This window comes from Colletotrichum truncatum (genome assembly GCF_014235925.2).
Source record: "Colletotrichum truncatum strain CMES1059 chromosome Unknown Contig_0001, whole genome shotgun sequence".
Lineage (NCBI taxonomy): Eukaryota > Fungi > Ascomycota > Sordariomycetes > Glomerellales > Glomerellaceae > Colletotrichum > Colletotrichum truncatum.
The window spans coordinates 7,538,498-7,550,823 of NW_027222398.1; the positions used below are offsets into that span (position 1 = coordinate 7,538,498).

The 12,326-nt window shown below is 49.6% G+C and overlaps 4 protein-coding genes across 4 annotated transcripts; 2 read left to right on the top strand and 2 right to left on the bottom strand.

Annotated features, from left to right (window-relative positions):
* Window positions 1–1,011: 1,011 nt before the first annotated feature.
* CTRU02_202084 (cystathionine beta-lyase) lies at window positions 1,012–2,410 on the bottom strand (the record flags this gene model as incomplete). The annotated part of the gene is made up of 2 exons (XM_036732526.1): window positions 1,012–1,110; window positions 1,166–2,410. 2 exons carry the CDS (start codon window positions 2,408–2,410, stop codon window positions 1,012–1,014), a joined length of 1,344 nt encoding a protein of 447 aa, XP_036575776.1.
* Window positions 2,411–3,545: 1,135 nt separating this feature from the next.
* Window positions 3,546–5,004, bottom strand: CTRU02_202085 (ATPase family aaa domain-containing protein 1; the record flags this gene model as incomplete). Its single annotated transcript, XM_036732525.1, has 4 exons — window positions 3,546–4,053; window positions 4,107–4,479; window positions 4,541–4,823; window positions 4,891–5,004. 4 exons carry the CDS (start codon window positions 5,002–5,004, stop codon window positions 3,546–3,548), a joined length of 1,278 nt encoding a protein of 425 aa, XP_036575775.1.
* Window positions 5,005–5,718: 714 nt separating this feature from the next.
* Window positions 5,719–7,255, top strand: CTRU02_202086 (chromosome segregation protein; the record flags this gene model as incomplete). Its single annotated transcript, XM_036732524.1, has 3 exons — window positions 5,719–6,520; window positions 6,576–6,986; window positions 7,050–7,255. 3 exons carry the CDS (start codon window positions 5,719–5,721, stop codon window positions 7,253–7,255), a joined length of 1,419 nt encoding a protein of 472 aa, XP_036575774.1.
* Window positions 7,256–8,398: 1,143 nt separating this feature from the next.
* Window positions 8,399–11,579, top strand: CTRU02_202087 (gpi-anchor biosynthetic protein; the record flags this gene model as incomplete). The annotated part of the gene is made up of 6 exons (XM_036732523.2): window positions 8,399–8,576; window positions 8,666–10,221; window positions 10,271–10,458; window positions 10,518–10,653; window positions 10,708–10,816; window positions 10,867–11,579. The coding sequence occupies 6 exons, from the start codon at window positions 8,399–8,401 to the stop codon at window positions 11,577–11,579; spliced, it is 2,880 nt and encodes a 959-aa protein (XP_036575773.2).
* Between the last annotated feature and the right edge of the window lie 747 nt (window positions 11,580–12,326).

A 12,326-nucleotide genomic window follows, 5' to 3' on the forward strand; every position in this document is an offset into this window, starting at 1 on the left:
TTTTTGGCAGGTTGGAGTTCAGCAGGAGTATATCATGTGGTAGATAGTAGATTGTTAGGAACGTATTAGCATCTGGAGTCGCTATATTAACGAACTAGTTGCCTATCAGCAGCCATAAAAACGTCTCGTGACAGATAACGATGCCGTGGCCTGCCAATGCGGTACATTAAGCCCAAGAATGAGGATAGCCATGGCTAAAAGCAATGACGAATGCAGAGATCTCATGAAAACCACGTGAAAAGTACATAGCGTCAAATTTGCCAGATTATATTGAAGTAGTGTTGAGAATTCTACATAGGGGCCGGCAGCGGTTGAATAGTAAAACACAGCTACATCCGCAACTCGGTTCAGGGGCCTTGTGGTCAAAAAAGCCCAAGTCGTGCATAAGGTCGCCAAGCGATCTCTTGCCAAGAAACTCAGTCTGATGTGAGAGGCATAAGAACCCTAAAACCCTGAAGCTCCTCGCGGCGTGCTGTTTTACGTCTTCCCTACTATGGTCAGGGTGACCAGAGTCTCTGGGTAGTGGTTTCGCATGTAAACGAAAGGCCTTATCCTGAACAGGATGAGGAGGGATATTTCACAGTAATGAGAAAAGTTTCGTGTTCGCGCGCTTCGTTCAGTCTAGCACTCTAATGAGAGTTGAAATATATGCTGAAAAAGGGCCGCACGCCTCCGGATGTAAAATTACTCCGCCGAACTGCGATATTGATGCAAAGCCAAGTTCCTTGAAAACAAGCTGGACTGTAGATTCAGATTGACCGTCGCCATGATTTGCTGTGGAGAGAAACCACCTCATCGAGTCCACGTGACATGAGCATGAGTTCGTATTTCACTTGCGGATGATATGTTATAATTTATGCTTTATTTTCTCCCATAAATCTCCTGCGCGCATACTTTTATCTCCCGTTTCTTCAGTGCGAACATCATGCGCCTGGCTATTGTCATCGTGTCACCAAGTAGGATTTATTCCACTTGTTTTACACTTGACTAATTGTCCGTCAAATTCTAGCACTATGCCCCTCTCTCTGAGGCAACCTCTCCGGATTGCTGGACGGACTGAGTCGCATGAAAGCCATCCAAAGTCACATTGACTGCCCCAGCCTGAACAAGCTAGTTATTTGTTAGTTTTATATGGCATATTGTAAGATTACTTTTGAAGACTCACGGCTCTGGAAAGATCTTCGATCAAGTCGGTGACATCTTCAATACCCACACATAGCCGGATGAGGTCCTCTGGCATCTGCCTCTCCTTTCGGGTCTTGGCATCGATGCTCGCATGGCTCATCTGACAGGGCATGCTGATTAGACTGTTGACGCAGCCAAAGCTCACGCTGATACTGTACAGCTTAGCAGCTTCGACAATTCTCTCCGAAAGCGCCGGATCGCCTGTCTCAAAGGACAAGACAGCACCAGCACCACGTGCCATAGACCAATGAAGGTCGTATTGAGGGTGGGATTTAAGTCCGGGATACCGTACTTTGAAACCATGCGACTCGAGGAACTCGGCTATCTGTTGAGCGTTGGCCTGTTGCTTTTCCATGCGAATGGCGAGTGTCTTGATTCCTCTCATCAGCAGAAACGAGTCGTTCGGCGAAAGGCCGCAGCCTGTAGCGTTAATGGTGAAATACAACTTGTTGCCGATGTCAGAGTCGTTTACGCCAATAACACCAGCCATGATGTCGTGGTGACCAGACAAGTACTTTGTGCCTGACTCATATACGATATCGGCGCCAATGTCGAGTGGGTTAAACAGCATCGGCGAGAGCATGGTGTTGTCCACAACAACCAGAGCCTTGTCGTTGGCGTCGTGAACAAGTTTGGCAATGGAAGGGATGTCGACAATCTTGATAAGAGGGTTCGTCGGCGTCTCAAGAAGAACCATGGCAGTCTTTTCAGAGATGACGTGGCGGACAGAGTCAACATCAGTGGTGTCGACATGGTGCACGATGATATCCTGATTCGACGAAAGGTACGTGAGCAGGCGGTTGGTGCCTCCGTACAGATCGTCGCCCGTGATGACTTCGTCACCTGGTCGCAACAGACGGGTAATGACATCCAGAGCACCCATGCCGGAGCCAACGGCAAGAGCCCTCGTTGCATTCATTATTTTGGCCAAGTGGCGCTCCAGATGAGTACGTGTCGGATTGCCCGACCTGGTGTAATCGTATTCATTTCCACCGTTGGCACTGGTCTGCTTGAACGTGGCAGACTGATAGATGGGAATGCTAGAAGCACCGTACTGATCATTGCTCTCGGTGTAGACCAGCTCGGTGGCGAGAGCATATCGGCGGCGACCATTGCGAGGGCTGGAAGGCGCGGGGGATGGAGGGAGGTCATGTCCGTCGAGATCAACTCGCTTGAGCGGGTTGCTGGACTTTGCAGAGGCTCCGTTATTCGGCGGTGTGGCCATGGTGAGACAGTCACGTACTGTGAATGGCGGGGTAGCACAGGTAAAGACGACCACCAGCAAATCCGATGGCTTGCGAGTTCAAGGTTGATTTGGGAGACAAAGTAGACAGGTGATACGTGTATGGCCGTCGCAATTGATTCTTCAATGGAAGAAGCGAGAAGCGTCAACAGTAACGAGAAAGGTCCTAAGGCCAAGAATCGAGTACTTTACCGCTGGTCTCGTGATGAGCCAGACTTCTCGCCGCGGGCAGACTGAAATGCTCAGCAAGTCAACTGTCCCATGCAGCACCGGCGTACTCGAGGAAAGCAGGTGATTGACGGGAAGAGAGTAAAGTGGTGTTTTAACATGTATAGGGGAAGTTTTGTCTTCTTCGAAAGACTGGCGACGGACTTTTGGGGACGAGTCTGTGACTCCAATCCACACCCACTGGGCGTGACTTGTTTTGTGGGGCCCCACGAATGACGTGATTTGTCGGTGTAGCCATGGCCCCCGAATGTCGGCGATGGCGGGGCGGCAGGGAGACATTGAATGACCCATGTGCGCCTTGCGTGCTGATTGTTACAATTACAGATCAAAAATTCTGTTCACAGCACAATGCCACACGGCCACACGGCAACGCGAAAGGGATCACCCAAAAGTCCCGTTCATAGAGCGAAATCTCAGAAATATAAATACGTATGCAAGTTAAAGAGGAATAAACCCAGAATATCATTTGCATTGCCCTTGATTATTTTAGCATCAAAATGATGCTTTGATCATATTATATGCATAGCCAGATTTGGTGGCGTTCTGTTGGATGTAAACAGACTTTTGACATGGCGTTATGTACTATTTCTCCGCTACGCCATAGATGCGACTGCTGACTGGAATGGATCTCTCTCAAGTTTGGCAAGGGCTGTGCTAGCGCCCAGTGCATCGTGGTTGTTATTTTCCAAACATAACTGTACAGATGAGCTACTCTAAGATGCTTCATGTCTGTCTTTCCCTCCAGAGTAATAGTGTATCAAATCAATCGCATAATTCGAGACAGTATCTTGTATAAACGACATTGTGTCCTCCATGCACTTGCTTAGTTGGAGAGGAGTCTTAGTGATAATGGACTACCATAACATCACCTTGTATCCGATTTATTTGATTAGCCTAAGTCCTCGACGATGTCCTCGTATTCATCAGCCGACGTCCCTGAGGCTTTTGCTGACTGCTTCGCATGATTCTCCATCAGTATTTGGCCACCACCTTTCCGCCCGAAGAAATCTTCGGTCCGGATACCGCGGAAGTGATCGGGTGTGATACTAGACATGGAATTGCCGCTGGCCCGGTGCTCCTTCATATATTCGCGAACCGGCGCCATAGCGGCATCGCGACATGCCTCTTTGATATCACTCCCAGACATCCCCGCTGTGACTTTAGCAATATACTCCAAGTTAAAATTGTCCGGATCAGTTTTCGTATCTTGCAGGATAAGTTGCAAGATACGCCGCCTTTGTTCCTTCCCCGGAAGAGACACAGGAAACTTTTCAGGCATTCGTCTCAAAATAGCTTCGTCAATATCATGGATCCTGTTTGTAGCTCCAAGTACGACAATTCGCGCCGGCATACCGGACGAATTTGACGATGTTAAACCGTCCCATAAGGTCATAAATCTGGCCCTTGTTAGTCATAAAACACGATAAGCATCGTTTGATGTGCAACTGACTCGGCCTTAACCATTCCGCTTGCTTCATGTTCGCCACTCCTTCTGGTGCCCAACACTGCATCGATTTCATCAATGAAGATGATGGCAGGTTGCATCTTGCGAGCGAGTGAGAAAACAGCTCTGACCAGCTTGTTTGAATCTCCATACCACTTCTCTGTCACTGTCGAGATATGAAGATTGATGAAGGATGCGCCGCTTTCATGTGCAACAGCTTTAGCCAACATAGTTTTGCCGCAGCCCGGCGGGCCATAAAGCAGCACGCCTGATGGCGCAGAAAGGAGCGGCGCAGCGTGGGAGTATAAATGCGGCATAGTAAGAGGGTATATGACTGACTCCTTCAGCTCATCAATAATGTCTTCCAGACCACCGATATCTGCAGCACCTTTGTCAGCGGACCGGCAGCTTTTTTAGGCACTGGAACATATATTGCTGACCAGAAAAGCCCACGGGAATGTCCTCAGGTGCTACCATTTCCAGAGCAATAAGATTCTCGTATTCGTTTAGCACCAGATCCTCTGGCTTCGGGCCACGACGAGCCGAGCTGCTGTCGTTCGCAGAATCGTCACCTGGCTTGCCAGTATTCTTGCCTTTGCGTAAGCGTTCGAGATGAGCTTTGGCTTGTAACCGCGCTTGTTCGTGCTTTTCTCGGTCAGGGTCTGCAAGTGTATTCGTAAGGGACGAAAGAAAGTTGCGGGCCAGGTAGACTCCAGTTGCCATCTAGAAAACCCATGATTATTAGTTAGCCTCGAAACTGCCGTCCAGGACAACAAATGTTTCCACGTACCATACCGGCCACCAACAACAAGTCCAAGGCGAAATCGCCTAGACCTCTCTTTCGATCACCCATGCCGAGGAGCTTTCCTACGGAACCAACCCAGCGGTCCAAATCGCTCGTCATCAGGGTTGGCGTTACGGCAAGGGGCCGACGCGATGCAATCGTGTCTGCACGTGCCGAATATTCCAAGGAGATATTGGTGAGTTTCAACTCGCGTTTTAAGTGAACTTTTTAATTGATGTTGGGGGAATGCTGCCCAAAAAACAGCTTTTGACCAAACAGGACCAAAAAATCAGGTGTAGGGCGCATTCAGTGAAGAGTGGGATAACGTCGAGCGGACGAACGAGACGTGGCCACCATTACAAAGGAGTTTATGAATACGCCACCCGAGGTTCGGGCCATGGAAGTCTTAAGCCACTTGCTGCTTGATGGCTCAGCGTGGGGTACGCACCGCCACAGGCGCGTACCGCTCAGTGCTAGGGGTAGTGGGTATCATGCCGAGGGTTGCTGCTGGGCCGTTTATTTACTTTCTTCTCCCGAAGGGTTACTCCTACAAAGACAAGTGAAGTAATGGTAAATGACTTGCGCAACAATTCCGCATAGCTACAGCATGTCCACATCTTTATTGCAATCTCTTTTTCTCTCGTCTACCGAACTTGCGACCTATAATCTTTCTTGGACGGCCAAGTGATAGTGGCAAACGACATTTGCCTCTGGTGTTGTGTGATTATATATCACCTGAGCGCGTATGTTCCGCGATTACTCTCAGCGCGAGTAAACAATCCAGCGAGTGACAACTTCTGTGGTTATTGTCATCAAATTTTACGTACGGTGCGAATGTCACGAGCTTCTAGATCATCGAAATTGTTGGTATTGGCGGATTCAGACTCGGACGAACTATCTGGATTAGGCGCCCAGATCCACAAGCACAGAAAGTCGAAGACGGACGACATGGCACCAACAAAGAAACCCCGCGGACGACCTCCAGCGAACAAGGTTACGAAGCCCGCCAGAAAAGCCGCACGTCGCCCTAATGATAAGCTTGCAGCTGTTCTTATCGCTTCCACCAATAAAACTGGAAGCGAGGATGACGTCGAAGAGTCGAGTAAAGAGGACACGAAGACCGCTAAGAGAGGGCGCAAAGCCGACAACAAAGACGAGGATGAGAGCATGGTCGATTCGGGGGAGGAAGACACCATGCCCCTGACAACGAGCACTGCAAGACCCAGAGGTCGACCGAGGGCAGCAGCTGCTGTTACGACAAGGGAATCGTCAAATCCCACCGATAAGCTTACAGCGCAGCGAACGAAGCGCGGGCGCCGTCCGGCAAACAAGCTAGGAAGAAACGAAAACTCTGAAATCTTAGAGACGCAACCTTCAGAAGCTACCGATATCGACACGACGGACATTGGCCATTCCGACGATGTGCCTGTGCTCAAAGAGCCTGTCCAACGCGCTCGGGCACGAGACAACTTGGACGCAGATTTGGGAGACGCACACCTTCGTAGGCGTTTAGGTGATGCGGCCAGAAAGTACGAAAATCTCGAGCTTAAATACCGTGATCTGCGCGAAATTGGAATCAAGGCGGCTGAACGCAACTTTGACACTCTCAAGAAGGAGAGCGATGAAAGGGCGAACAGTAAGTTTCAAAGCCAAGGGTTCACATCGTAACAGTGTGTGCTGACGCAGCCAAGTTGCGAGCGAGCTCATAAACAATCTCAAGGAGGATTTGGGGACTCAACGAGCGTTAGCCAAGGAAGGCCAGCAAAGTAAACTGAAGCTTGAGGAAATGGAAAAGAAAGTGGCGGAATTGTCGGCATCTCTTGCTGAAGCGAAACAAGAAGTAAAGACGCTGTCGAACAAGTTGGCGGCGAGCAGGTCGGCAGAGGCTGCTGCGACAGCAGTGACTGTCAAGGTCCCAGGAAGCGCCATAAAAGGCGGGAACGCAGCCGCTCGTGCTATTGCTACAGCTAGCTCAGATGCGGTGCAAACGGCTCAGTTGAAGGAGGACCTCTACGGTGATCTGACAGGGTTGATTGTCAGGGTAGTCAAGCGTGACTCGGCTGGGCAAGTCTTTGACTGCATTCAAACGGGAAGAAACGGAAGTGAGTACCCTGTGTAATATACTACTGATGTTTGATGAGGAATGGAAGCTAACAGCATTACAGCTCTCCACTTCAAGCTTGAGGTTGAGACAGAAAATTCGGAGGACAGCTACGAAGAAGCGCACTTCACCTACAAGCCGCAGCTGGACTCTAACCGGGATCGGGATCTAATTGATCTGCTTCCCGACTTTTTGGTGGAGGAGATCGAGTTTTCCCGGCCACATGCTGCGAAGTTTTATTCACGGGTGACGAAGTCGTTGATGGAGTAAATTGTCTCAGAGGTCTGAGAGGTTTATAGTGGTTCTATGGCCACTGCTTGAATTTTGCAATGGCCGAGACGCATTTGGAATTGGGCGATACCCCTGGATATCTTTTTCTCGTTATTCTTGTCGTGGCTAGACATACAGACTTTGGCCTGGCGACTTGGCTTTTGAGATATTGCCGAGGAGAGGAGTTGCCTAGCTGAGGCATGACACTATGTGAATTCTGACTTGAAAGCGGTCCGTAACCAAAAAGAACACATGCAAGTGACTTTCACCCACCCGTTCGCGATCTGGCCGAAAAAAAGCAGTTGATGCCTCGGACACGGCCCGCCTGGAGGAAGAGTGTGATTTACGACTGTCCGCAGAGGTTCGCAAAGCCATGTACATAGTAGGCACCCTGATGTCTCAGCTTCTGCTGAAGTTGAGCTTGCGCTCTCTTTAAATGCTTTCCCCCCCTAAGCTCACAGCATTGGTATGAGCTTTGTCATTGATTACCAGGTATTATTACTGGCTAGCCAGGGCCCACTCCAAGGGTTCCTGGGTAAAAGACCAGGACAAGACACGTACTGTTTATCCACACATGTGTTCTCCATACGAGCAGGTGAGTACGTAGCTCGGAGTTGCTCACTGGCAGAATCGCTCTGGGGAAATACTAGTACGCGAATGTGTAGGGATGATAGTACCTTGCACCTCACTACCCCTGTCTGCCCATGTGTTCCGCAAGTCCAAAATTAGCTGCGCTAAGAAGCCAGCGACGTGTTGTAACCACCAAATAATTTCCGCGTCGATGCAACAGGCGGGAGTGACGATTGTGTTCTCCTGGGCGAAAATCCCCCATTCCCAATCCTGCGCATTACCAACAGCTTTTGAGCCATGCGCACACCTTGAGATAAGTGCGCGTCCACTCTTTCAATCGTTTTCTGCTGCTGGGGGTCGAAGGGTTCCAACTACTTAATCTGCCTGGACACACGAGCCCGTCCCTTCCACTTCAGTTCTGCGCCTACTAGCCAGTCTTCTACCCCAGAAGCGTCGAGGACACGACGACGTCTGGATGACAGGCGAGACAAGGCAAGACGAGACGACGCACCACAAACGATACGAGAGAACTCAATTGGAGCCCTCCATTGTGTCCTTTGCTCTCTGCCTGCCATGGGCGTCTTTTCGCGCGCCAGTTTCCTGGCGATTGCATTCGTCTTTCATCTTGTCTACATATACTCCATTTTCGACATCTATTTTGTGAGTCCGATTGTTTCGGGCATGCGGCTTGTCAAGATAGATCGACCTGCCAATGTCAAGCCACCTGCTGACCGCCTTGTTCTCTTCGTTGGTACGTCAACAATCAACCCTCTAGGCCAACTCCAAATGCTCCTTACCGAGATGAACCTTGCGAGCATGTCAATGACCCCAGCAATCTAGGAGACGGCCTACGAGCAGACAAAGCCTTTCAGTCCTTCCCCGAGCCCTTCCCAGAGACCGAGCAAGATTTAACACCGCGACCTCTGGCCCCCTTCTTGCGATCCCGCGTTTTGGAGCACGGCACTTTTGGCGTATCGCATACCCGCGTACCTACCGAATCTCGCCCTGGCCACGTTGCCCTTATTGCCGGTCTCTATGAGGATGTCTCGGCTGTCGCAACTGGCTGGAAGCTGAACCCTGTTAATTTCGACAGCGTGTTCAATCGAAGTCGTCATACTTGGAGTTGGGGGTCTCCCGATATCTTGCCTATGTTTGAGCAAGGCGCTGTCCCCGGACGCGTCGACTCTTACACCTACGGGCACGAGTTTGAGGACTTTAGTCAAGATGCTTTGGAGCTAGACTACTGGGTGTTCAACCATGTGAAGGATTTCTTCGCCGAGGCGGCCAAGAACGAAACCTTGGGCACCGCCTTGCGTCAGGATAAGGTCGTCTTCTTTCTTCATCTTCTTGGGTTGGATACCACCGGTCACTCATACCGACCTTACTCAATGGAGTACTTGAGGAACATTAAAGTTGTAGACCAAGGCGTTAAGGAAATCGCAGAGCTGATCGAAAAGTTCTATGCTGACGACCGAACTGCCTTCGTATTCACTGCCGACCACGGCATGAGTGACTGGGGCAGTCACGGCGATGGACACCCAAACAATACGCGGACGCCCTTGATCACTTGGGGTTCAGGAATTGCTCCCCCAGTGCTGGCTCCCGACACGATTGCCCCAGGACATGATGAGTATTCCTCAGATTGGCATCTCGACAATGTCAAGAGACATGATGTTGCGCAGGCAGACGTTGCCGCCTTGATGGCATACCTCATTGGCGTTGAGTTTCCAGCCAACTCAGTTGGCGAGCTACCTCTGTCTTACATCTCCGCCGGCATTGAAGAAAAAGCAGAAGCTGCTCTTGCCAACGCATGCGAGATTTTAGAGATGTATGGTGTCAAGGAAGAACGGAAAAGGGGCACAGAGTTACGTTATCGACCATTCCAGCCATTGAGTGTGGCAGGTATGGCTCCAAAGCGCCGAGTAGCCGACATTCGCCGCTTGATTGATGCCGGCAACTACGAGGAGGCTATCGAGGAGTCGGCTGCTCTCATGAAAATTACTCTTGAGGGTTTGAGGTACCTTCAGACGTATGATTGGCTTTTCCTCCGTGCACTGATTACCATTGGCTATCTCGGTTGGATGGCATTTGCATTGACTGGCGTCATCAGTTTACATGTTTTGCAGGAAGTTCATCCCCCTTCACGATCGACGTTGGGGGCAATGTTCTTTACGTCTATACTTGCCACGCTGTATGCATCATTTATCATTTCCAAGTCCCCATTTACTTACTACGCATACGGGTTCTTCCCCGTCGTATTCTGGGAGGAGGTCTGGGCTCGACGTGGCTCTCTTGCCAAAGGGCGACAGGCGCTTTTTGGACACATCAGGACCGGGGGCGTTGCGGTTTCTTCCCTCTTGAATGTGCTTATTTATCTGGGAGTTATTATGTCTCTGGTAAGTGGAGTCACCTGACGTGTGAACTAAAGTTACTGACAAGATCCAGGCCCTAGGATACATACACCGGGAAATTTTCACTTTGATATATATTCTCGGTGCATTTTGGCCAGCAGTATATGGCTTGGAGTTTTTACAAGCCAATATTCTGCCGTCTACAACATGGTTTTTCTCATGCATCATCATGAGCTCGTTTACGCTGTTCCCAGCCATGAAAGTTGAGGATGTTTCTCTCATGTATGCAAAAAATAGCGTTGCACTCATAATAAGCTTTTAGCAGGCTAACATACATCTAGCATGGCTGGTGGAATCACTATGGCAATGATCGGGATCGCATATCTTTTTTGGGAAGATAAGTTGCTGGCAACGTCGTCTTCAAATCATGCATCTAGGCAAACCCTTCCAATTGCAAGGGCAATGACAGGCATCCAAGTACGTTGAACTTCTTTAGGCTGAACATGCGAAGCAACTGACAAAAATCATCAGGTTGGGTTAGTGCTTTTATCAATCATCGTCACTCGATCCAGCGTGTTGTCTCTCCAAGCAAAGCAGGGATTGCCTCGGGGGAATCAAACTGTGGGTTGGATGATTTTGGGTAAGCCATCTTGGTCTATTTTCCCAATGCCATGCTGACCAGCCATCTAGTGGTCTCGCTTCTTATGCCTCTGGCTTCTCGAGTGCAACCCAACAACCACTACTTGCATCGCCTCATGACCATATTTCTCACTTGTGCTCCGACATTCGTAATTCTGACCATCTCATATGAAGGACTTTTTTACGTTGCTTTCAGCATACTGTTGGTAGCCTGGGTCAGTTTAGAACATCGTGTCTTTGTTTTTAACAGAGGTACCGGAGAGCGTCAAACCTCCATAACCAACAAAAGTGCCGGCAATACACAGGGCGATTTGCAGCCGGCGTTCAGGGTCCTTACACTTGCAGATGCACGGGTGGCACTGTTCTTCTTCGTCCTGCTACAGTCAGCCTTCTTCAGTACGGGTAACGTGGCTTCAGTCTCAGCCTTCAGCTTGGACAGCGTATACCGGCTGATACCAATATTCGACCCGTTTTCGCAAGGGATACTCCTAATCCTCAAACTCATGATACCATTCGTCCTTATCTCGGCAAACCTTGGAACTCTCAACGTCAGACTAGGCGTTGCTCCATCCTCGCTTTTCATGGTCGTCATGGCTATCAGCGATATTCTCACCCTTTATTTCTTCTGGGTAGTCAAGGATGAAGGCTCGTGGTTAGAGATTGGATCCACCATCAGTCATTTTTTCATTGCCAGCTTACTCTGTATTTTCTTGGCGGTATTAGAAGGTGTTAGTGCACTGTTTATCGGCGACCTTCAGGTGTAGCGGCTTCATGCAAATAGGATGCATACTGCCTCTACATAGAGCCCAGTTGCTAAAGGCAATGTACGTCCGATTGCTGATTAAATAGAGTCAGGGACGGCCTTGACCGTGCGACCAACATTGTACATAGTATGTGGCATCTCTTTGTAGTGTTAGACTTGGGGAGCCGGCGTTGACCAAAATCAACTTTGACAAACAGATAAAGCTATTAGACATATGATCGCCTGCATGGAAACTACCTAATGGAATCTGCGATTGTGAATCGGCCCAAAGTCTTGTTACCTGAGATGATTTACTTTCATCGGTTACCTGTCGAGTCTTCGTTTTCTTACCATTGGCCAGAAGCTCCACAATGAGTACTAGGCCGGGTTCACCCGAAGGCCTACAGGGGCTCGAATAGACCATTTAGTGGATAGACATACCGGTAGGCATGCCGTGCCTCATATGGAACTTACTGAAAATGTCTGATTCAAACTCATTGACATATAATGGTGGCATGTCGATAGATTAGTGAGCCATAGACAGAGAGGGATGGCGGCGTCATCAACATGGGTAGTTATCTGCCTCGGATGTTGGACTTGGCTTAATGCTTCACTCCTTTGCATGCCTGGTCTGAGAGGAGGTTGTCCTCAAAAGGGACACAGCAAGCGACGAGGGAGGGGAGGTGTTGCGAGGTATGATCAACCGCTTGACATTATGTTTACCTCACACCAAAGCCAGAAGGCGTGTCAAGTGGGCTGAAACTCTTGA